Consider the following 26214-nt stretch of genomic DNA (forward strand, 5'->3'; position numbering starts at 1 on the left):
TTAGGTTTAGTTCCATAAGCAGTGACTTGTGTCTTGATTAAAAAGCTGTGAAGCTCCTCAGGCCCCCCATCATCCCAATCATTATGGGTGAGAGGTGCTACCTGGCGGCCGCTGGAGGTGACACGCAGTGATTATCTGGAGATGAGAGGGAATGTGAAATCAGAGGAGATGGATGGCCGCTGGCAGCTGTCGGGTGAGGGGCCCAGCCAATTACCAATGTGCCAATCTCAGCATCCAAGAACATTGCAGACCATCCAAGATAGACAATGGTGCAAAGCGAAATCCTAACAAGGCTGAAATGTGGGACAACAAATCCCAGCAACGTCCAGAAACATCATAGGATTCTCTGTTGTCACCCATATATAATTACACGAAAGCTCTGCATAATAAGATGACACCGCAGTGTGGTGGGGATCATCAATGTCAGATCTTTTGATAGGATACAAATTTACAATGTTACAGCCTGATCACTAAGGGAAGGGAGACTGAGGAAGTGCTTCGTCCTGCCTGCAGCAGACTGAAGACATCATCTCAGCCTAGGCACAGTCACCAGGCTAAAGCCCTGGGCCTGGAGGAGCAGAGGTGACCCTGGAATCTGGCCACGCCTATGTTGACTTTTCCTGGTGCATTCAATGGTCATTCTGCTCCAATCAGAGGAGTGCAGACAGATGATTAAAGTTACTCTGATTGGTTGTCTAATTTCTGACACATTTCGGGCACTAACAGTTCTGATTCATCAGGGTCGTATGGTCGGATAACAAAGTCCTGGTAAGTATAGCAGATGACTTATGCCAAGTAAGAAGCAAGCATCAAAGGAGACTTGGCTGTGCCATGAGGACCTGCAGCTGAGAACTATTTTTGATGAGGGGCTCTGGCAACAAAGTTGAGCTGGTGCCCTGGGAGCCACATGTGAATCTCATGGCTTGACCTACAGGCTCGCAGGAATGGCACTGGTGGAGTGTAGGGTGAGGATGGCAGTGCCATCTTCCAGGACCATGCTGTGCCCTCCGGCAGTATGAGGAAGGATTGGTACATGAATGGCACATTACCTACCTGCCGGCTTTGTAATAAATATTAATATATGGTGCAGACCCAGTCTATCACCAGGGGCGGACATAGGGCCACTGCACAAGGGCCCCAGGCCTTGTTAGCCGATAGGAGCACCTATAGCGGCCCCAAGCCAGTCCTGCACCGGGGCCCACTGTTAGCTTTGCACACCACTGCCCATTACAGTACAATTCCTACGCTGACCACATATACCCCCAACCATAACGCGGTGTCCCTGCATTTTCCAGTGGCCCCGCACTCCCCTGACTTCATTCTGCTTATCCTATCAGATGGCATTATACAGACTGTACATCACTCTGGGTACAAAGGGGCCGCTGGGTAAGTGGCCCAGGGGGCATCTAATTGAAAGTTGGAGCTGTGCTCATCTTTCGCTCGCCTGCTCCGGAGTCATTACTAATCCATGCGGGGAATGGGAATGGAGGAAATGGAATAATGAGCCGCGCTCTTCGCTCCCTACAAGGTATTTAACATTTTATAATGCGAGCGTACAATATGCCGGGGTCGGGGGGTTAATTAATTGGAATACTGCGGGCAGCTTGTCTGCATGTGGAATGTTCTACATAGGAAAAGGAGGTGGAGGATTGTGTGTGCGATTCCAGAGCCGGGGGCCAACATTACCAGAGGGGGCCAAATCCAGGACATCGAAAGAGCCCACCAAATGGGCCCCTGTAGTGATCATTTTGCACTCCAGGCAAATATCGTACATATAACGAGAGCTGATTTCCATCCAGTGCAAAGCTCTCCCACACAGCTCCAACCCAACATTTACTTTACTGTAGCTAAGTACAACTTACCTGTCCTGACCCTCCCCCAGAGAGACAAGAGGAGTAGTGAGGTCCTCAAAGCGGAGGAGGAGCTGAGCTGCTGTGTCCCTGCTGGAAGAGAAGAGCTGAGCTGTTGAATCACGGCTGGAAGAGAAGAGCTGAGCTGTTGAATCACGGCTGGAAGAGAGGAACTGAGCTGCTGAGTCACGGCTGGAAGAGGCACATGTCAGATGTCCAGATTTTGTATAGATGGAGTCCCATATAAAACTAGAAATAAACATGCCCCCCCCCCATCCATTACTGCTCCCCCCCCAGTTGCTGCACCATTGACACGTTGATGACATCCTCCCTGCAGCGACTGGTAATTGGCATATTTGATGGATCCGCAATCTTGTTGAGTAAAAGTGTGAACATTAATGATGGCGGAGCTGTGAAACATTAGGCAGCGCACATCTGTTCTCTAACAAACAGTTCATTAGGATTATCTCTGGGAATTGCGGCAATGACACAGAACGGCGACTCAGACGAAAGACTGGCAGAGATGAACGAAAGCCGGGACAGCAACCCACAGATCCCCGGATAGAGGCCATGATTTTATGTGGCTGCTTCCATAGGAGCTTTGTCACACCACATTTTACAATTTATATCCATTAATATTATTATTATTATTATTATTGTTATTATTTTTAATAATAATAAACAGGATTTATATAGCGCCAGCATATTACGCAGCGCTGTACATTAAATAGGGGGTAGTACCATTCAGAGTGATTGGCACCACATCACACCAATACATACTGGAGCGCAGTAGTGTGAAGGGGCCCCAAATGGTAGCAGTTTGGAATCTGTGGTGTGAAAGGGGTGGACATATGGTGAGGATGAAACTTTCAATCCTCAAAGTGCAGAGAATGATTCTGTGTGGAGGGATTCACAGCCTGGCAACTGAAGACTGCAAACAGAAACAACATGGCACCTCAGAGCCAACATATGGGCCGAAACTGGAAGTAGGAAGCATGGAAGGCAGAGACAGAACAGGGGGCCGGGACAAACAAAATGTATTCTAAGAAGGAACAAAGACACTGCACCAGAGCAATGTGAATTGGAAGAATATTCACTACATCACACCAATGTCCTTCCTCTATAACTCTCCTCTCCTGAAATACTCTGCTGGAGGACTCTGCTCCTTCCTCTATAACTCTCCTCTCCTGAAATACTCTGCGGGAGGACTCTGCTCCTTCCTCTATAACACTCCTCTCCTGAAATACTCTGCGGGAGGACTCTGCTCCTTCCTCTATAACTCTCCTCTCCTGAATCTCCCCCTGGTGGTGTTATCCAGGTATTGATGGATTTGCGGCGGGGGAGGAGTGTGTTAATCAGTGGCGGTTGATGGATGGGTATCTCAGTCTGGCGCACAGTTGGCAGATGGCAGATCACAGGACGGCGGTAATCTAAGCAGCGTTTTGGTCTTTGTATCGGTGTACAGAAGCTTCTCACCTTGACACTAATTTGTCTGTTTAAACCCCGGCGCTCATGTCAGGGTTTGTGAAATATGTGACCGCAGAAGCTCTCTCTGGAAGGCAGACGGATGAACAGAAGCAGATCAGGAATTGCTGCCAGCTGTCTCTGCCTTCCGGAGAAGATCCACATTGTGCTGTATTGTACCTGGAAACTTCCTCACACCGGCCCCGATCCTGGAAACTGGAGCCCAAAACTTCACCTGGCAGGATCTCCAGGAAGGAAGTTTGGAACAAATTGTGGAAAATCTGCATACAGTGAGGAGCAGGAAACAGACTTCAGGTTTCCCCCACACACCGACAGTTAGGTCCATAAATATTTGGACAGAGATAACTTTTTTCTAATTTGGGTTCTGTACATTACCACAATTAATTTTAAATGAAACAACTCAGATGACCTGCAGACTTTCAGCTTTAATTCAGTGGGTTGACAGGGTGCATGTATGTGGAAGATTTTGCGTGAATAGACAACATGCGGAGTTCTCCATGCAGGTGAAACAAGCCGTCCATACGCTGCAAAAACAGAAAAAACCCATCCGAGAAATTGCTCCAATATAAGTAGCGCCAAAATCTACAGTATGCTACATCATGAGAAAGAAACAAAGCACTGGTGATGTCCATGAGACTACAGGCTGTCATTGCCAGCAAAGGGTTTCAACCAAGTATTAGAAATGAACATTTTATTTTCAGCTTTATAATTTGTCCAATTACTTTTGAGCCCCTGAAATGAAGTGATTGTGTAATAAAGGATTTATTTTCTCACATTTTTATGCAATCTTTTTGTTTAACCCACTGAATTAAAGCTGAGAGTCTGCAGTTCAACTGCATCTGAGTTGTTTCATTTAAATCTAATAGTGATAATGTACAGAACCAATATTAGAAAAAAGTTGTCTCTCTCCAAATATTTATGGACCTAACTATATAAATGCCCCCCTCCCCCTTATCTTCAACACCCCAGACCGCACCCATCAGTGCTCCTACGCGTTTCGCTTTCCTGCTCCGGGTCCTCCTCAGATTTCCTCTGTTCCTTCCTAATCGATACAGTTCCCATGGTAACTTTAAAATGTCAAAATATCGCAACTCAGGCGGAGCAGAAAAAAAAGGTTTCTCGTTGCCTGCGGTGAAGATTTCAGGGAATGCTGCACCGGTGCTCGGTGTAAAAAGAATCCTGGACTCTGCCAGCCATTGGAAGAAGAGACTACGTCTGCTCCCACAATATCCATGCAACAAACACATCAAGTGACACCTAAAGTGGGCACAATCAGAACAGACACATGGGAATGCAGCCAGTCCGTGGCTTTTTTATATTCCTCCTTTAACCTGGCTTTATTACCTAAAAATGCTGCCAGTAAATCTGTCACTTTTCCATTTCCTGTAACAGGGTGACAACGCTTTCTACTCAACAGTGAATTCACAGCAGTGTTGTCACCCAGTAGACAGAGAAGACAAGGATGGACTGTGATATAATTGGTCCCAACCCTGGCGCATTTACAGCAGTAATGGAGACAGCGGCTCCTGGCAGCTACAACTTCTATGCTTGTTCTCAGGTAATAAGCATTCAAACATTTGTTGGTGAGTGGTACCCAGCTGCTCACTACCGCCCCTCTCAGAGCAAAGCTGCATTGGTCCCCTGCCTTTGGCGGCAGGCGGAACCCTCTGATTGGCTCGTATGCCCGGTGCCGGCTGCTAGAGGAGTCCTTGCTCAGCAGAGCTGGAAAATCCTATACGTGACAATCAATAGAACCCAGCATGATCTTTACTTAAATCTTCATCCCGACACATATTTAATTGACTGGAAGATGATGGAGGGAAGATAATCTTTACCATCTTCAGGTTCCATTCCTCCTCGTGTGCAAATCACCTGCACCGAGCTAATGAGAAGTGCCGGGCGTCCAGCACGAGGATGGAAGGAGCCGAATCATACAGCAAGGTAAACACAGGAAATTATCATTATGCTGGAAGAGGTTCTCCAATTTACGTAAGGACAAATTGTAACTATGAGATTGGCCCTTCATGAACCCCATTAACATGGCGGAATGGGAACACAAGTCCAAGGTGAGGTTGGATAGCAGGGCTGCTGGGAGTGATGGGGGGTTGATGGAAATCTTTCATCCCTATGAGATGAGAACATCACTCAAATTTGGGAAATTCCTTTGCCTTAATTTCCAATAGACATTTTGGTAAAATGTTACAATTTTAGCTAAAAGTATTGGAGCCAATGTAAAAGGCAAACTGTGGTGGATTTTATCGGAGCAAATGGAATTTAAATGGCACCTGAGGATAATGGGATCAAACCCCCTTCCCTTAACCTAGTCCTGAACCCACGTAGGGCCATGTTTCCCGTATCGGGGCCATAAAAGGTCATGCTGAAGGGTTGGGGGCTGCTCATTGAATGATAGAAGACTACCAGTATAATGAACTTGTAGGTGAGGAGGGGTGCACCATGAACCTGGTGTATGGGTGAGGGGTCAGCGAGGTTCCCCCCAGCCCTTCGTACTTTTATTTTTAGACTTACAAACCCATTAATATAGTCCTGGCCTGAACACAAATCTTAGAATGGGTCTGTTTGATCGTATTTATTTTCCAGCAAGCCTCATCTCACATCCACGGCGGATCAGATGGGACGCAGCATATGGTAAATATGAACTATTTGCATTGCAGAGGCTTGGCATATGCTGTTCATATTTATAGTGTGCGGCAGTCAGCACAGAGGAAGACTTGTCCTCATTAAGCCATCGCCGGATCCCAATCGCTGGCAGACCTGTGCTGCAAATCAAACGGCAAATTCTGGTATAGTGGGGAACTACATATCCCAGCAGATCTATTCCAGATGTAGAAAGAATCAGGCTCTGCTGAGATATGAGGGGGGACACTGTGCCACCCACATTTGGGATTATAAGAGATCTTAAAGAGGATCGGTTGTCAATTTTTCCTCCACATCCATAGGGCCCAATATGATGATGGCCACTATGGTTCAGCTCACCTCTCTATATTCCTGGTTGATTGACACCCAAAATCATTCCACCAATGACACAAGGTGTGGTAGACCTACCCCAGCCCAATATTTTCCCGCATGAGAGGAGGAACCGATGAAACCCGGGGTCCTGACAGCAATACTCAAAATTTGGCTTGTGGGTCCAATAAAAACAGATCCCCCCCACCCCCACCACCCTCCCCGCCACTCCTTACTGGTTGGGATGGCAGCTACCAATGTGTTGTATCAGATGTTTGGCTTCATATAAATGTTACATATAAAAGCCTAAAGCCATCTTACACCCAGATACCGGAGGATATTCAGGGGTTTATAATCGGCCATGATTGGGGATCGGGGTAAATACATCACATGTGGCTGCCAGTCCTTCTGAAATGCCCAATATCACAGAACAGCGGCCAGCCATGTAGACAATGTGAAATCCCTGCAATCCTATTAATAAGTTTATACAATTGCCAAATTCTTTTTTACTAATTACAAAATCCTAAACAATGAATACTGAAACACTGAAAATGACCAGAACTGGTCTAAAATATTTCATATGAGCTTTAGCTCCCTTTTTAAAAAAATAAATACAACAAATTCCAAGAATCATCAACTGCATCAGTGCCACTTCCAATAGGATCATTGAATTGCAGCTGTAGCACCAACAAACCAACCAATCAGCTCCATTTTCAGTGTAATGTGATTGGTTGGAGTAACAGCTGCTCTTTTCTTTCTCCAATCTTTGGAACAACCAATCACACTGGGCCCCATCAGAAACATCTTCACACTATTGGGCAGGGATATTTTCCCTCCAGTACAGGAATTCACAAAATGATCTCAGCCTGATGCTGCACATTTCCTGGCATGGTCTATCCTGACATCTTGGGTAGACGTGGCCAGTGATGGTTCATGAACCCACCTGTTCCTGTCTTGGTGGTCCGTACTGGCGTGTACTGGTTCTTCGAGGTCCGGACCGGCGTGTTCTCCTTGGGAGAGTTATCGACAGCGGAGATGGTCTCTCGTTCACAGTGCGGGATGGGGATCGGCCCCTGTTGTATCAAAATGTCTGCAAGGGCCCTGGAAGAGAAATAATAAGAGAGATGAGAAAAGAACATCTTTCAGAGTCACAAACTCCGCAAATCTCATCCAGTGGAAGAGCCAAACACAACCCAGACCCTGCAATGACATCCATATATGTAAGTAGAATTGTATTGGAAACTCCGTCTGGGGTAGACACCAAACTTCTAACTACACAAAGGAAACACTAACAACCTATGGCTACCATCAGGAAGGGCAAAAGGGGTATTTCCATACCAAAAGATGTTGACATTTGCAACTCTGGAGAAATTTCTGATGGCGGTCCTGTGGCCCAAAGTCTGTGGACCTCTGACCATCACACCTATGAGCTTGATGGACATTCAATTCAAAGACCATGATGGCCCCCAGTCACGATAAATTCATTAATATGAACCTGCCCCCTCATGGCTATACCATGCTCCAAAGTCTTCCCACAAGATTTTGGAGGGAATCTGCGGGAATGTGCCCCCATTTGTGTGGTCAGGTAGTGATGGTGGTTAGAAGGTCTTTAGTAGGGTTGAGGTCAGAGCTCTGTGCAGGACACTCGAGTTCCTCCACACCAAACTGGTAACCTCATGTCTTTAATGAGGGGGCTTTGTACTCTACGGGAATAGTCATAGGAGGGCAGAAAAGGGTCCTCACCAAACTGTGACCACAAGGCCGGAAGAGCACAACTGTCTACAATGTGTTTGTATGATAAAAGATTACCAGGACCCCTCACGGGGGACACCTAAACCCCATAATTGGTAGGGGGAGTCACATACTCTAGGCCAGTGGTTGCCAACCTTTTGTTGTCACAGACCACTAATTTCACAGACTCCAGACCACGCATGCGCCGAGAAGCTGTGAGACACTTCCCCCAGAGCAACGTCATGATGCCAGAACCCGTCCACTCTCCCATCTCAGAAACCAGAGACACAATCTACCCACCACCCCGAGTCGGGACATGGTCTGTGGCTCTGCCCAATGCGCCCCCCCAGCAGGGTCCTTCTCCTGGGGACCACCAAAGTTTTCTCGCAAACCACCAGTTGTCCGCGGACCACCGGTTGGTGACCGCTGCTCTGGGCCAGGGTTTCTCAACTAGGGTTCCTCTAGAGGTTTCTAGGGGTTCCTTGAGCAATGAGCAGTGTGTGCCTCTCTGTTACCAGATCAGTTACAGATACCAGTGAACTATTTGGGTATCTGTAAAGATTGCATTTATCCCATTGACCACCAGACTAAGAACTGAGCATATCATAAATATTGTCATGGCTTCCCTGAGACCTGGACCACATTTTAAGTGTTCCCTCTATGTTAAAAAGGTTGAGGAAGGCAGCTCCAGACATATAGTGGATGATGACATTAAATCTATATTTTATTTATAACTGGACTGAAGGGTGGTTCTGGTACACCGCGCCTGGTGCCATTAATCCAACCCATGGGACATCCAAGCAGATTGTCATGCATGGTCTGCATTGAAGGCACTAACGCGTTTCGGGTCACAGCTCGCTGACAGATTTAACCCAGAACCTCCAGTTAATCTCTGAAGCCTCCAGAAGATGCGACCCGTTGTTGGCTTCGCTGTGCTTAATCAGAAATGTTACCCTCACCTGTCATTTCCATGGTAACTCAATTCTTTTACATCAATGAGCAGAAAATAAAAGAAGAAAATATTATTATATATTAAATACCTTGTGATTGGTGAGCACGGATTAATACCCAATGAGGAGGCCATGGCTCCACAGCCCGGAAATTATCTTTTTATTGGAAGTTAAAGTAATACTCCAATCAGATTTGGTTTTAGGAGAGTAGGGTTTTATTTTCTAACAAGTCAACAGGTTAAAGTTCAACTTTTATTTTTTACCCCAATCTACCCCCAATCATTCCTCAGACAGGAAGTTCACAAACATCATTAACAGAAAAAAGAAGTACAATGACCCTGAATTATTAAAGATCTCCAAAGCTGGAGAGGATACACTTTCACCAGTGAAGCTGGGTGATCCAGCAAACCTGGTATAGATCTGGTCCAAGATTCCAAGTATTTGCTAGCAAATAGCAAATGACATTGAAGAAACCCATTCCAGGTTTGCTGGATCACCCAGGTTCACTGATGAAAGTGTATCCTCTCCAGCTTTGGAGATCTTTAATAAATCAGACCCAATGTGAGCTCAACCCAACCCGTGGAACCTGCAGAGCTCCCTGTATGACATCTCTGGACATCTCTTTCCTCAGTCTTGTGTGCAGACTGCCAACAAGATGATGTACACCGAGTCCTGCTTACAACGACCTAGGTCACAAAGCCCTAGATAACATTATATTCCAATATCTGATGTCATTCAAAATATGAAAATAAACAAATTGTTATAAAAGTATCTTTGTTTTCTAAGCTAAATTCTGTAGAATTGGTGCGGCAGCGCGCACCTTGTGTTCTACGCTCCTCCCATCCCCCGGCCAGTTTTCACCATTAGTTTTTATACACAAATGTTTGTTGCGTGTCACAGCCAAGGTTTCGTCGCCCCCATTAATCAGACCCTCTAATGCTCCGTTTTCCTGGTGTCATTAGACTCCGAGGTTTTCACATTCAGACAGAAATCTCCATTTTCCATTAAGTGGCATGGAAACCCTAATGTCTGCGTAAAAAGGTCACCATAACCTACGAAATCATCTAAGACGTCGGCCATGATGAATATCCTAGTGGGGTGCAGGATACACAATGGAATGTTGATACTTTGTATGAAGAAAACATTTTATCAGCAGATGTGAGATTACCAGCCCAGGCAGTGTGGTTACATGAAGACGGCGAAACGCGTTGGAGATAAGAAAGTATAATATTAATAATCAATAAACTTCTATCCTTGTTCTCTGAGGACTGATCCATACCCATCAATACTCAGTGATAGAACACCCTTGTGTAATGGGTTTACGTTTTATTTGCTGCAAAACCCTACTCTTCTTCTTTTACTATCCAGTGATAACATGCAGAAGTTGACAGGCTTGCAGTGGGAGTGGCTTCTGGGTAGGGGGAGGGTCTTGTACACGAAGAGGAAAGGGATCAGGGTAGGGATCAGGGCCGTGATGGGCAATTAGAATCCACATTGCCACAAGAGGCCGGACGGTGACACGGAGTCTGCAGAGTTGTCACCCATTACACTAAATCTTCATCAGGTGACATTATGTATTGCTGCAAATCAAAGTGAATAATAACCAGAGATAAAATATATTCACCTATATAAGTATCAGAATGAATGGCGACATTTACAGAACGTTTGTTGTGTGATGACAGAGAAGGCGCCAGCTCACCGGCTCCGAGAGAAGACATTTCTAGAGGCTTTAGGGAAGATTGGGCCGAAGGGGGCAGAAGGTGAAATTTAGGGGGAGGATCAGGGAAAAGAGAGAGAAAAGAGGAGAGATTAAAGATAAAAGGGAAAATTGGGGTGAAGACAGAAAAGCCAGATCAGGACAAGGGTAAGGGGGAAAAGGGAGGAGTACCGTGAGGCCAGATTGGAGAACCAGGTCAAGCCTGGGGAGAATCAAGCAAGTCCAGAATTTAGGGTGAAGGCCAAGAGAAGGTAACTGGTCAAAGTCGGGTGAGCGGGGAAGTGAGTCCAGGCCGGATTGGGGGGTAACTGGGTCAAGGCTTGATGGGGGAGAATTGGGTCAAGGCCAGATGAAAGGGGGAACTGGGTCAAGGCCAGATGGGGGGGGAACTGAGTCAAGGCCAGATGGGGGGGAACCAGGCCAAGGCAGAATGGGAAGGGGAACTGGGTCATGGGTGAGGGGAAAAAACGGGCCAAGGCCGGATGAGGGGGGGAACTGGATGAAGGCTGGATGGGAGGGGAAATAGGTCAAGGCCAAATGAGGGGGTTACCTGGGTCATGACAGGATGTGGGGGGAACTGGGTCAAGGCAAAATGAGGGGGGAACTGGGTCAAAGCCGGATGCGGCGAGAACTGGGTGCATGCCCGATGGGAGGGAACAGGGTCAAGGCCGGATTTGGAGGGAACTGGGTCAAGGCCGGATTTGGAGGGAACTGGGTCAAGGCCGGATGTGGGGGGGGGGGGACTGGGTGAAGGCAGGATAGGACTGAAGAAAAGGCCAGAAAGGAGCGGGGGGTCAAAACAAGGCCAGAAATAAGGGACCAATAGGAAATTTCCACAAATATGAACAGATTAGTGATGGGAATATTGTTCCAGATTTTATTTTTTTTTACTTTTGCGCACTCATAGTGAGTGAGAATGGGGACTGAACCCAGGATCAGCAGACACCAAGGACCTCCTGTGTCACTGTCACTACGGAATATGTTGGCGCCATATAAATGTAATATAATAATAATTCCTCCCTGCCACCAATGGGTTACCTGGCTCTACCTGTTGGTCTTTGCAAAGTTCACCTTCAGTTTCCTTAGCAATCAGTGCGGCATTCTTTAATGTAAGTTACCATGGAAACTAATAAAACATTAATTCCCCTCCGCATTGTCCCGCTATGTATATTGGATTCCCGCTGGAAGAACATTTTACAAGAAATGAAAAGCTGAAGAAGAAAACCATGAAGCCGTTACATAAATCTCCCGATCCCGCCATTACTTTACATTCCACCCCATGCAGCTCATTGTCTGGGTGACCTCCCTAGGAAGACAATTCCTTGCTTTCCATATCGTACAACACACAGAAAATAGATAACAGGCAATGAAAAGATCCGCGCCGGGCGGCTATTATATCCAAGTGTGAGGTCAGGGAGCAAAAAATTCAGCCCGTCATTTATCTCCTGATTGGCGATGGTCGCCACAAAAATCCTATTCCCACAAGCATAGAAATGAAATTTATTTATTCATATTACATACCGAAATATCCTCATAATGATTGTGAGGTACATAAATGTGGAATTGTCACCAAAAGCCCAAAAGTGTAGGTGGGGGGTGTTTGAATATTGGTGGGAACATGACACAAGTGAAACAATACAACAGCATGTCCTTTCTACATAACTGTGCAGTAAGGTCATTAATGGACATTTTTACCTCCAATCTGATTGCAGTGATTAGACATAGGATTGTGAGCAAAATTGTTGGAGGTGTCAGGGGCTTGCAGAAAGATGCCCCAAGTGAAAAAGTAAGCATTTTCTATAAAAATGCATTTTCCTGACTATAATTTCTATTTTGATTAATCAGCAGGATGAGATTTGGGATTATATGTGATGGTATTCAATCAGTAAGAAGGAGGAGGTCTAAATACAGGTAATTATCAAGTAGGAGGAGGGTACAGGTATACAGGTGATTATTAAGAGGGAGGGGGCAGGATTATTTACAGGGAATTGATGAGCAGGGGGTGGAGATTAGATACGGGTGACTGATTAGCAGGGGTTGGGGATTTTTTTTACAGGTGATTGATGAGCAGGGGTGGGAGGTAGTATATATAAAAGTAATCAGAAGGAAGCAGAGAACACTAAATACAGGTAAATAATGAGCAGGAATGGGGTGGGGATTATATACAGGTGATTGATGAGTAGGGGGCGGGGATTATATACAGGTGATTGATGAGCAGGGGGTGGGGATTATATAGAGGTGATTGATGACTAGGGGGCAGGGATTATGTACAGGTGATTGATGAGTAGTGGGCGGGGATTATAAACAGGTAATTGATAAGCAGGGGGTGGGGATTGTATACAGGTGATTAATTAGCAGGGGGTGGGGATTATATACAGGTGATTGATGAGATACAGGTGATTGATGAGTAGGGGGCAGGGATTATATACAGGTGATTGATGAGTAGGGGGCAGGGATTATATACAGGGGATTAATAGGCAGGAAGGGGGTGGAGCAAGGCAAGGATTTAGTAAAGATCAATATCTGTATTAATTGTATTTTTCCTCCTTTTCTTGCGGTCATTATAAATTTGGATGGTTGATCTGGGGGCCCCTCTGGTCACTAAGCAGTTAACCGGTGGCCGAATTGTCCTTTATAATAGCTGCCACAAGTGATATCTTTACCTGATACATCTTTTGAATTAAATATCAGCAGGTTTGAATTATTTATGGTGTATGTACAACTTTTCCTCATTGACTATTCAGGTCAATCATCCATTGGTGACCGTGAAGGTTTTACCACGGATGACTGGTAGACGTTTAATGAGTAACCTTGGGAAGTAAAGTTAATTTGGCCACTGCTGATGCTTTTCAGGTTACGATGTAAGTGGCTGAAATTCTACTTCTTGATCAAAGTTTATGTAATGCAGCGGATTCGGCAAACTTGAAGTACAATATATAACGGCTGTGTGATCACATGACTCAGGGTGTTCCCAGCACATCAGACTATAGGAATCAGTGCGGGATTAGTGTTAGATCCATAATATGATGAATATAAAATGTATCAGTTCCCCATCGCAGTGCGCTTGTGTTTTTTTTTAATAACTTCTATAAACTTCTTTTCAGCACATTGTGTTACAGTTTGTCAGCACACACAGCACTGTAACGTGTCTGATCATTTCTCAGCACACACCAAACACAAAGCAGCGTGTAGATGTGAACCCAAGATAAATCATTGTGTTCTTACATTGGGTAATGGCGCCAAACGCTGCTGGTGGGAACAAACCGTTAAGCACTGAAACTCAGCTACAGCTGGAAAAGAACACGCTTTAGGTGATATCAAGTTTTACTTTGTATTCTAATGGGGATATAAGTTATCATTCTAAATGTTTAATGTACAGAGATCGAAAGGTGAATCATGCAATGACCTCCAATGGGGCTTTGGTAATATATATGGAGGCAGGGGTATTGAAGACCCTCTTGTATAGATCCAATATTGTACAGCATGAGCCATCCCCCTACCCTTTCCTATGTGTTGTAATTATTTATGTGTCAAGCAGGGGATTTGGCTGAGAATGACTCTTCATGGTATCATTCATTATAAATAAGGTCTAATGTAGAACACCTGGACTCTTCCTGATTACATTGCATGCATGGAAAAACACTGAAAAAAAACACCCAGTCAGCATTTTTCTGTGTGAGCAGATTCGGAATCTCTGTGATCCTGGAATTCTGGCTCAGCAGAAAAGGGCAACATAAAGGGTAACTCCACTTTTATAACTAAGGTAAGGGTAGGGGGAAGAGTCCATGGAGCAACACCTAGATTGTGAACCATTCTGTGTCCAGGCCATGAGTCTGCACGGGTCTAATAAGAAAAATCAGGCTGTTTATAAAGGGAACCCGATTTTACAGCATCAAATTTCTCAAAAAGGTGGAATTACCTGTAAAAGTGGCCACTGACTATTATTGGGTGGGATGGAGAGACCTTAAATTCTCCTTTACTCCCAAAATGTGCTTGGCCCCCCCTACTACACGATTTATATTACCTCCAATATTGTCCCTTGACTCCCCTCCTCTCCCCTTTGTTATCATATACCCCCAATATTGTCCTTGGACTCCCCTCCTACCCCCAATAATATCCCCAGACTTCTCTTATATCACACTTCTATTATCCCATACCCCGAATATTATCCCAGGACTCACCCCATTTACACCATTCCTTACTCCTGATAATGTCCCATCCATCAGAGACATGGAGAGAGAGAAAGGATGAATGTAGAGTATCTAGAATGAATGTTTGCATTCCTCCCCCACACACGGATTGCACAAACAGAGTTTTGCCCATTGATCCTAAATAATAAAATAATAATAATAATTGGGAAAAACAGGGGATTTAATATGTAATTAGTCACCATCCTCCCTGAGCACCTTTTAGTAAAATGAAGAAGCTTTACACAAAAACATTTTATAACATCCAAAGAAATAACAAATAAATTTGTGTTCTTACGGGGAGAACCTGAATCACTACTCTTACTACTCCCCCACCATTCCCTATCCCCCTCCTATTGTGTGATACTTCCCCCACTTCCTAGATTGTAAGCTCTTCGGGGCAGAGTCCTCTCCTCCTCCTGTGTCATTGTCTGTATCTGTCTGTCATTTGTAACCCCTATTTAATGTACAGCGCTGCGTAATATGTTGGTGCTATAATATTAATAATCATAATTCTATGCAAACCAGCACCATGCAGATTGCCCATAGGTCTGTATAACGGCATTATATACAAGTTTTATTCATTCCATCCTTTAGATGTGGTCACTTCATCAGTAATTATTCCTTCTGTCCAGAGTGAGGTTGTCTACAGGACAAGGTAATCCTATGACACTGGCAATTTGAAAAGTAGGGATCAGAATAAGAGGTGAACAAAGAAGTAGCCATTGGGTATGGGTAAATGGGCATCCTAATGGTTTTTAGGGTCATATGGGGTTAATTACAGCTGCACTGCTGACTAATGTCTACAGGCGACGAGTGCATGGAGAGGACCCAAGTTACCCTAATTCAATTTATTTTGGGTTGTCACCATTATTGTCAGTCTCATATTTTGTGGAGGAAATGGTGATCAGATTGCGCTCATACATCACTGAGGTGCCCCCGACTCGTTTCGCTACACACGCATTTCTTTGATATATTCACTCTTGGTCGCCCATTCGTCTCCCGGCTCTATTAAGACCGCACTTTGGTCTGCGCACAGCTGTCAGCTCGGCTATAATCATTCATAAATGTTTTTGGTGTAATAAGATCTGCTCGCTGGCGCATTTCACCATGCCAGGTGATTACATTTATGAGCCCATACGTGAACCGCGAGCCATCCGTTGTGAATTTACATGACATTGGAAAGATTAACAAGCGTGTGCAAATTCCGCTGTCATCCTGACCTTTGTCTGAACACGATTCACACAGCTTCAAAAGATCGTGTCACCTAAATATCTGCAGAACAACCCCCTCCCCACCATGGGGCGCTATAGCTGGGGGCTGTACAGTCATTGGATCGGTGGGGGAGAGTCGGCTCGCTCTTGTGTAATGTTCTGTCGTTAGCATCGGAGAATGGCGGGAGTACAGAAGAGGATTATTTAATGGCCCCGGGGCAGATCTGCAACATTAACTCACAGAGCCCAGCGGTTCCGTCTGTCAGAATATCAATTCCTCAGACAGAATAAAAAATTCTTATATTTATAAATACTTTCCTTTTCTCATATGTGTATTACATGAAATCAATAGGCAGAATATTACCAATCCTGCCCCAGTGAAGTCCTAACACACTAAGTGCCCACTCAACTGACATGAAACTTCTACGTCGCCCCCTTGTGGCAATAGAAAGTCCTGCAATTAACCCTTTCAAGGCATCCCATAATCAGGTTACCTGGTGTCAGTGCTTTGCTGCCCTTACACAACAGGAATCCAATCACATGATCTATGTTGTCTATACTATGCCATCAAGCAATGACAGTGGGGTGCCATAGATTAATCTGCGTATCTTTCATCTCCTTATGCAATTCACTTTGTATTTGCCATGTTCACGTCTCACAGTTGCTATGGCAAGTTGCAATGGAAAAAAAAACCCTCATCCCTGGCTGCGAAGAATGATAATTTAACTTATTAAACAGTGCGCATTATCATAATTAGGAGCTGGGTTCTCTATACATTCTGATACCGCAGATAATTGCCAGCAGCCATCGGGAGGAAGCTGCTTATTTATCAGAATTGTACAGAGTGTTAATTGGCCAGGAATTTCACTTTGTATGGAGGAGTCCTTCCGTAATTACCCATCAAGCCTTCCCTAGCTTTTCTTATCACAACACCAGATGGTGCCGCCAGCAAGGTTGGGTGGGAAAAAGGCGCTCTCACCCAACAGGCAAACTTGACCAGTGCCTTGGGCGACATTTGGAAAGGGGGTACCATAACAAGCTTTGTGTGAGTGTTTATGGTTCGTATTCTACCCATCTTCAGAAGAATTGGATTGTAAACCTGACCAGACTACAATCCACACTAGATATGGTAGTACAACTGAGCCTGGAAATAAAATTGGTCAGGTGTTTTATATCCTACTAACCAATTCCTAATGCTGTTGAAAACCCCTTTATGGAAATACTGGCTTTCATCATTTTGTCCCAAAAGCCCACCATCTCCCAATACAACCCAAGAGGAGGTCTTGTAGTATGTCACCCAGTGATATCATGGGCATTGGCTTCCAATTGGCTAGGCCCAGTTGGAAATTTAAACTGGTCATCTCTTTTGGATCCATCTGACCAACTCTCAATGCTCCTTTCTTACAAATGGTGAATTATCACAGATAATACAGTCGTTACATTTATCAAAGGCCACAATCTCCTGGAACACAACCCAAGAAGATGTCTTCGAATTACGTCACCCAATGACACTGCAAGCATTGGCTTCCAATGGGCAGAAAAAAATTGAAATCTGAATTGGTCAGCTTGTTTTGGTCCAGCCGATGAAATCTCAATGCTCTGGTCACAGATACAGATGGTTACATTAATCATTCTGTACCAAAGGCTCACCATGTCTTGGAAGCCATCACTCAAATGATATCACCAACATTGGCTTGAGCCAACCAACCAATTGTCAATGCTCCTGTTCCACAATTGTTCTCTTTATTACAGAAGGTTACATTAATCATCCTGTACTGAACAACTGCCATCCCCTTGAACACAATCGAAGAGGATTTCTTGGATGACGCCACTCACTGACATCATGGATATTGGCTTCTAATTGGCAAAGGCTAGGTTAAAAATTTGAACTGGTCAGCTCCCTTGAGTCCAACTGACCAACTCTCAATTCTACTTGCTTACAAATGGTGAAACCCCCTATTATACAGATAGTTCCATTTATCAATCTGTACTGAAAGCCCCCCACCTCCTGGAACACAACCCAAGAGGATGTCTTGGATGACATCACCGGCATTGGCTTGAGCCAACTGACCAACTCTCAATGATCCTATCCATGAATTGTTCAAAGACCCTTTATTAAGGTTACATTAATTATTCTGTACTGAATGCCCACGATCTTCTGGACCACAAACCAAGAGGACGCCTTGGATGAGGTCAATCAGTGACACCACAAGCATTAGCTTCCAATTGTCAAGGCCAGGTTGGAAATTTGAACTTATCAGCTTAATTTGGTCCAACCAAATCTCAAAGGCCCTGTCCCACAAGTGGTAAAAACCCGTTTTAATACAGATGGTTAAGTTTATCATTCTATATTGAAAGCCCACCGCCTCTTGGAAAACATCCCAAGAGGATATCTTCCACTGACATCACCCAATGACAACAGAAACATTGGCTTCCATTTGGCAGAAAATAATGAAATCTGAACAGCTTGTTTTTGTCCAATTGATCAACTCTCAATGCTCCTGTCCCACAAATAGTGAAACCCCCATTATAATACAGATGGTTGAATTTATCATTCTGTACTGAAATCTCACCATCTTCTGGAACACAACACAAGAGGATGTCTTGGATGAGGTCAATCAGTGACATTACTGGCATTGGCTTTCAATTGGTGAGGCCAGGTTGGAAATTTGAACTGGTCAGTTTATTTTGGTCCAACCAACTCTCAATGCTCCTGTCCCACAAATAGTGAAAACTCCTTTTAATACAGATGGTTACGTTTATCATTCTGTACTGAAAGCCATCACCTTCTGGTTGTCCGTGACAACCCAAGAGGATGTCATGGATGATGCCACTCGATAACATCATGGGTATTGGCTTTCAATTGGCAAATCCAGGTCGAAAATTTGAACTAGTCAGCTCTCTGGGTCCAAATCACCAACCCTCAATGCTCTTTTTTAAAAAATGGTGACAACTCCCTTATAATACAGACGGTTATACTTATCAATCTGTACCAAAAGCCCACCACCTCCCGGAACACAACCCCAGAGGATGTCTTGGATGACGTCACTCAAATGGCATCTGAAGCATTGGCATGAGCCAACCGACCAATTCTCAATGCTCCTGTCCCACAATTGTTAAAAGTCCTTTATTACAGAAGGTTAAATTAATCATCCTGTACTGAAAGCCCACCATCCCTTTGAATGCAATCCATGAGGATGTCTTGGATGACGCCACCCAATGACATCATGGATACTGGCTGCCAATTGGCAAAGGCCAGGTTGAAAATTTGAACCTGTCAGCTCCCTTGGGTCCATCTGACCAACTTTCAGTTTTCCTTGCTTACAAATTGTGAAAACCCCCTTATAATACAGATGGTTACATTTATCAATCTGTACTGAAAGCCCACCAGCTTCTGGAACACAACCCAAGAGGATGTCTTGGATGACGTCACTCGATGACATCAGGGGCATTGGCTTCCAACTGGCAAAGCAAGGCTGGAAATGTTCTTTCCATGGAAAGAATTAGCCTGGAATTTCGGAGTACCAGCCGTGTGTGGGAGGAACATAATGCCATCTGAACACACTTCTGTACAACTAGTACACATTTATGAAGCGATCTCCAATATGTTACCAAAGCTTTTAACTCATCCTGCAAAGTCCAACATCAACCGAGATTTGGTAAATAGCTGACATGGAATGAAAAATCAGCCGGTATTGTGAGAACCTATAGAGGAGACCATTGCTGGCTTCCATGTGAGAACATTTATTTGCTTAATTGTCACTCTGATACAATGCTTTTGTAGTCACTGACCTGGAACAAGCAAGCAGCAGGAGAAATCAATTGTTCCTGGTCAATAAGTAAGATTCTAAGGATTGTATCAGCAAGTCAAAACAAAAGCAGCCTATCGTATTAGATGGAAGAACCTGCGGAGTGGTGGAATTACAGAAGTTGGTCAAGAAACCAACACAATGATATTTTCTAAGGTGATAATGAGGAGAAATGGTTCTGGCCATGTAAACAGGTCTCATCAATATTTGGCTACAAGTGACCAAAAAATTATTTTATAACCCCCCCCCCCCCACACCTCGCCAAGATCTTTTCTTTGCATTGAGAAGCCTCCTTGTACTTCAACTGCTGGCAAACTTCATTATCACACCCGCTGGAGGAACATTATGAATTAGATTTCTTGATAGAAACCCCGCAGAGACCTTGTCATCTCTTTGTAGCAGACATGGTGTTAATGACAGGAGTTACTTATCTTCCACCTGTTAAAAATGCAACAGCCATTTATTTTTGTGCGAACAAGGCTAGCCTGTCAGATCTGTTTTGAAGAAGCATTAATGGATTGGCACAGCTCGAAGTCCCAAGAGTAAAGTTAATAAAATAGAAGAAGGCTAGAGACCACAGACATGATCTAGCAGACAAATAAAGAGGTGACAATCCGGGGCAACAGCTTGGACGGCATTGAATAAAATTGATATTTTTTCCATTAACGCTTCCTTCGGAGAAAAATTAGAAATCTGCACAAAGCATAGCAGGTTATTACAAGATAGTGCAGGGATTGGAGCATTTACAGAGAATGTACAATGCAAAAAAAAAGCCTAAAAAAATCTGGAGCTCATGTTGAAGAATTAAACAATCATTGACTATAAGGTCCACATAAATACAACTAAATAGAGTGCAGCAAATTATATGGTGGATTAAACACTGGTTTGTGCTATCCAAGGACCCAAATGAGCCGAGCACCCAAATTGCAGCTCACATAACAATGACCTTGTAGAAATTAGAAGAGACTTGTTAATAGCAGAACAAACCCGCTGGTTATGGGATGGGCTGGGAACAAATGGGAGCCAACCCCTCTAAAATTCTGTGCCCAACTTGTTTTGGTCAGGGGAGCAACTTACCAATACCTGTGTTGCCTTTAATTTGTTATTGGACTTCTAAATTGGACTCACTGGCCACTGAGGCATCAATAATTTTTTCCATATTGATGGATTGGATATTAAAGCTCCAATCCCAGTTTCATCAAAGCAGGAGACATCATTTGGGAGTGAATCTGACCAACGTACCTGTGTATGTTCATTTCCCGAGGCGGGCGTCTTGCTTTGTCGTAAGCCACTTTAGCAACAACTCCCACGATAAAGATGAAGGTGATTACCCCACAGGTGATGTAGACAGTGGTGTTGGTTTTGTCATTAAGAGGGTCGTAAGCGTCCACCTCCACCATGACATTGTTCGGTCTGGTGGTCACAACCCAGATCCACTTCTTGCAAGCGATTTGATCCAGTCTTTTGCTTCGTTGTTCACAGCAGTACCTTAAGGAACATGTCCCGCAGCAGTATGGATGAGTGGTATGGTTACAGTCAAACTCTTTGTCCCACTGCCCACTGACGTCATAATAGCCCAAACATTTGTCATATGGCAGTACAACAGGGTTCTTCACCTTCCTGGTGGTGACCGGTAGGGGCACAGCCGTGGTGTTTAGTTCTTTTACTTTGGGGGGGTTGGCAAGCTTCTTGGACGGACCTTGAGTCTTGTTACCTTTTGCCTTTGCTGCAGCTTGGCATTGATCAATGAGGCCAAGGGGATCTAAGTAGACCACCAGAAGCAGTACGTGTTGCCACCTCATTTTTGATTAATATCCAACCTTGAACCTTGGCAAGAAGGAGAGGCAGCGGTTGTCCTTTCGAAGGCGTTGGGCAATGGTTAAACGTTTTATTTCCTGACGCACGTCAAGTGTCCCCTCCAACCTGACATTGTCCCTAATTTCATCCCTTCCACCTTCATTCAGCCTTTCCAGCGTGGATGACGCTCGGCAAAGTCTGACAAGTTACCCCAGCTGGTGCTTTCTTCAGATTGTCAAACTGCAGCTGGACTCCTGGATACATCCCAGACAGCGGTGTTCCCAGGAGACGGAGACAACGACCATTCTCTCTCCGATGGTCCTCTCAGCATTTCATGTCTGTGGCAATTCCCTGGATGATGAGGAGACAAAAAACAAAACACCTTTGAGCTGTGACGGAGACAGAGCACCCCCTCTGAGCAGGCAGAGGGATAAGCCAAACATTTGCCAACCTACGGCGCAAGTCGAGCCTTGTTGCATGTAAAATCCATGTTAACAGCTCGCTCGTCTCCTGATATTAATTCAAAGAAAGGAAAAGGGCAAAATATTGATTTTCAAAGCTTGCTTTTCCTTCTTTGTCAGTGTATTAAAGCAATGGGAGAATTTATTGTAGATGGCAGCGCTTCGGATCCCCTGGGAAGGCGTTCAGAAGGCTACAGAATATTTTCTGCCCGGACTAAGTCCCAGTTCACTTATCTGAACACACTGACAAGCTGTCAATAGGGCTATTTCTAAAAACCATTCTCTAGGAAGCATTTTCAAGCCGTCAACCCCCCCCCAAGTCGGCTTTCCTCGGCACAATTCTTACATCATTAGACTCCTAACTCTTCTATCCTTATCCCAGAGACCCCAGCTGCACAGCACGCATCTGTCTGCCTACAAAGCCATGGATCTTCTAATCCCTGGGAATAAGAAGGCGCATTTTAAAGGGGAAATTAAAAATGAAAATGGAGAAAAGCAAAATTGGAAACGGAGAAAAGCAAAAAAGGAGAATTGTAACCAAAAGCAAAAGGCAATGGAAGTGTTCTGGAGGTAGGTGGACGGTACTCACCCTCATTCCTCTTACTGCAGATGTTGGGAGCTGCTGCTGAATGGATGGAGCAGCTTCTGACTGCACTACTAAGACAGGAGGAGGAGATGATTCCATTGTAAGTCCGCCCACATCCATTGGAGGCTTAGCCCTGCATCATGCTACATAGGCATCACCGGGGTATTTGGAACATGCTTAGCCCGGGACACTGGAGTATGATCAGTGCTGGGTGATGGGATCCATCCATGGCGGGTATAGCAATGGGGATAGGGATGGGGGTCCAGGCTTATGTAAGGACAGGCACACTGATCCTTCTCCATGACGAGGTGGGATAAATCATTGGCTTCATGATGGAATTAGCAGATGTGAAGGAATGGAACTGATCCAGACTGTGCACAGATGATTTCTCCTTGCAGGGGAATAAAAAAAAAATCCAAATTAATGAAGAAAAGCTCCCCCTCCCACACACAGCCATGCCACAGCTCATGGCTGCAGACACAGGAGGACCAGGGGCAAGCTGGGCCACAGAGCTAGCAATCTAAAGCCAGCCAGGGATTAATCATTTTGGAATAAAGATTGGTGATGGGTAGAAATCTTCATATTCAAGTGAAATATAATCTGTGGCAGTGATGCTGGGGCGAAGAGCTGGCAATCTAAAGCCAGACATGGATTGAAGATTTTCTACCAAAGCACCAGAATACAAATTGGTGATGGGAAGCCACATCCATATCTCAGCCTGTTATCTGTATCAGTGAGGCTAGGTCACAGAGCTTGCAATCTATTCTGTACAAGTGCATTCATCAATCACTGACATGTACATAACATGCACCAGGGGTCCTCGAGGGCCACAGACAGGCTGAGTTTTGGCATAAACTGAGTTGTTTTTGCTGGCTGAAACCCTCTGCCATGGCACTGGTTTGGCCATCGTCCCCATGGCTGAGGCCCTGGTACAGCACAGAATAAAGAGGACCTGTCTTTACCTTTACAAGTCATTGTGAATGCATTTCTGACGTCACAATATACAGCAGCAGATCACCGTTTGGAAAAGCTCCAACTTTGATCCTTATAAAGCCGTCCCTGGAGCTCCAAACAGTGACTTTTCTTGCCTAGGTTGAGATGAGGTCATCAGTCTGCTGCAGGCAGGAGGAAGCATTTTCTAAATCTCCTCTTCCTCTGTGAGGACGCAATGTTGTATCTTTGTAGCAAAGTCAGAAGCTGCAGAAAAACTGATTTGTCAGACATTGGTCACAGCCCAGCACTGCACAGGAATTACATGATGGTGTGATCTTAGTGCAGGAAAAAGATGGTGACCCCAGGTGATGCCTGAACAAAGATGGCTCTGTCCTTCTGAAGACAATAAACAGATCCAAAGAATTGTCCCGGGGAGCACTGTGATCTCTAATAAAGGTAATAAATACCCAGAAGTGGGGTTTTGCAAGGCTGGATTAGCATTTTTGTGGAGTATTGTGTTTTTTCATGTCTTGATGCATGTTGCATTAGGATAACAATTACCACAATACCATGGAAGGAAAAAAAGCACTTATAATTTTCACAGAATATTCTTATCGGTCCATTGTCACTGTGGGTGTGTTGCGGTGCATTGGGGGCAAATAAATGGTAAGACAGCGCACGTTGCATGCGTTGTCGCAGTGTTGTGAATGGACCATGCAGCATACAGAGAACAGGAGCTTCTGCCATGCAAATAACGGGCCCTGGGCGGTTGCCTAGTTTACCGTACCCCAAAACCAGCCCTGGTCCTCTCGATCCATTGGCTTTAGTATTCTGCTGACCCAGAACAATTGTGCAGATTTGGATAATAGATAACGCAGCTGCTGAATGCATCAAAGTGATCCCCGGCCTGGCAAATAATTCACACAGCGCAGCTTTCAGGACATTTACATTGCACTCATACCTATGCTGTGTATAATTGCACACACATCACCGAGCATTACATTGTGTGTGAACATGCGTTGTGTAATAACAGATCATTTATTTTGAATAGACCATCAACACATCAGCGCAGCACAAACTGCACACTTATTTTTAGCACTGCGGAGCACCACACACACACATAGGAGCGCATTGTGTGCATTGCTAATAGGTGCATGGCGAGTTACTGCACCACAAAGGTGTGAAGCCAAATGGGTTCCCAATATTTTGCGTAGGTTTGTATTGGATTACAGTCAAGGAACCGCAACACAGAAAAGTTCCGCATGCTGTGCTTGTGAAAACGCAGTGCACATACATGGAAGTGGATTTCCCTATACCATGCTGGTAAAGTCCATTTGGGGTGTCATTGAGAATAAATAGCTATGCAGAGCACCAGTGCATGTGATGTGCATTGCTGCAAGTTATGGTAATGCATGTATATGATCCATGCCTTATCACAACATACTAGTAAGAATGAAAAGTTCCAGTGCATTATGTGTGCTGGTGGTACAAATCAATGAGCTTTGACAAGGGTGCCCAACCTACAGCCCAAGAGCCACCCCTGGCCCTCTCCTGATTCCCTTTCTGCTCAAGGTCTTGCGGGGGATGGGGCACTCGCATCTCCCATGTTCCTCTATGAGATTGTGCTGCCAGCAGAGGGAGCTTCCTGAGCATGCTCAGTGTGAGCTCCCTGAGAGTGGGTGTGTCCTATAGACCTGGCAATCTATTGCTGCTCCCCGCCCACCTTTGTGAGATAATCCCAGCATAGGATCCATGTCTGTGACCATGCTGCTGTCATTATCCCCATGTATAAACCTTCATATCTCCTACACTGATTAGAAATGTGAAATTTTCAGGGTAAGTTTCCATGGGACACTTCCATAGCAATGAACATTAGGGTACTGTCAATTCGCTCTGTGCTGTGGGGCCCCAAATATTTACTTGCTCGTTCACAGAACTTCAATGCTGCTTTCAGGTTGGCTGTTAGGTTGGGGTGCGGTTACCCCTTTCTCATGCTATAGAACCCTGGCTGGGGGGGAGGGTCAGTACCGCTCACTGCCGCCTGGAGCGAAATCTGCAGACGGACTGAGGGGCTAGTGGGGTGCCTGTTACACATAGCTGGACACTTACCTTCACTGAACCCCAATTTCTCTTGAACAAAGGATAGTTAGCAACTAGAAATATGCGAGCCAGTAGGAAACCCCCTTTTGCCCCCCCCCAATAAAATGTTATACCCATCATATCACGCTACCCTGTCACACATAGCTGTCCCCTTACTTTCAATGAACCCCAATTTCTCTGTAACAAAATGGAAATTTATGTGCAAGTGGGGGACTCTTGTGGCTAACTCCCCCTAATATTACATCGCTACGGCGCCATCACAAGATATGAAAAACTATTCCTATCATACCTACCCTGGGCTATCCTGTCACACATAGCTGGCCACTTACCTTCTATGAACCCCAATATCTCAGTAACGGGGGGATGCAGGACCTGGGGTTGTAGTAGTAAGAACATTTACCCCCCTTGGCTATCACATGAATTGCATTTC

The 26214-nt window shown here is 44.9% G+C and overlaps 1 protein-coding gene across 1 annotated transcript in view; it reads right to left on the minus strand.

Annotated features, from left to right (window-relative positions):
* SHISA6 (shisa family member 6) overlaps positions 1-23038 on the minus strand; it is a 101256-nt gene extending 78218 nt beyond the window's left edge. Inside the window, 3 exon segments of the mRNA XM_072403302.1 lie at positions 7243-7400; positions 21150-22055; positions 22755-23038. Of these exon segments, the coding sequence (XP_072259403.1) occupies positions 7243-7400; positions 21150-21709 (718 nt within the window). The 5' untranslated portion in view covers positions 21710-22055; positions 22755-23038.
* Positions 23039-26214: the final 3176 nt, after the last annotated feature.

Source organism: Pyxicephalus adspersus, chromosome 3 (assembly GCF_032062135.1).
Source record: "Pyxicephalus adspersus chromosome 3, UCB_Pads_2.0, whole genome shotgun sequence".
In the NCBI taxonomy this organism is placed as follows: domain Eukaryota; kingdom Metazoa; phylum Chordata; class Amphibia; order Anura; family Pyxicephalidae; genus Pyxicephalus; species Pyxicephalus adspersus.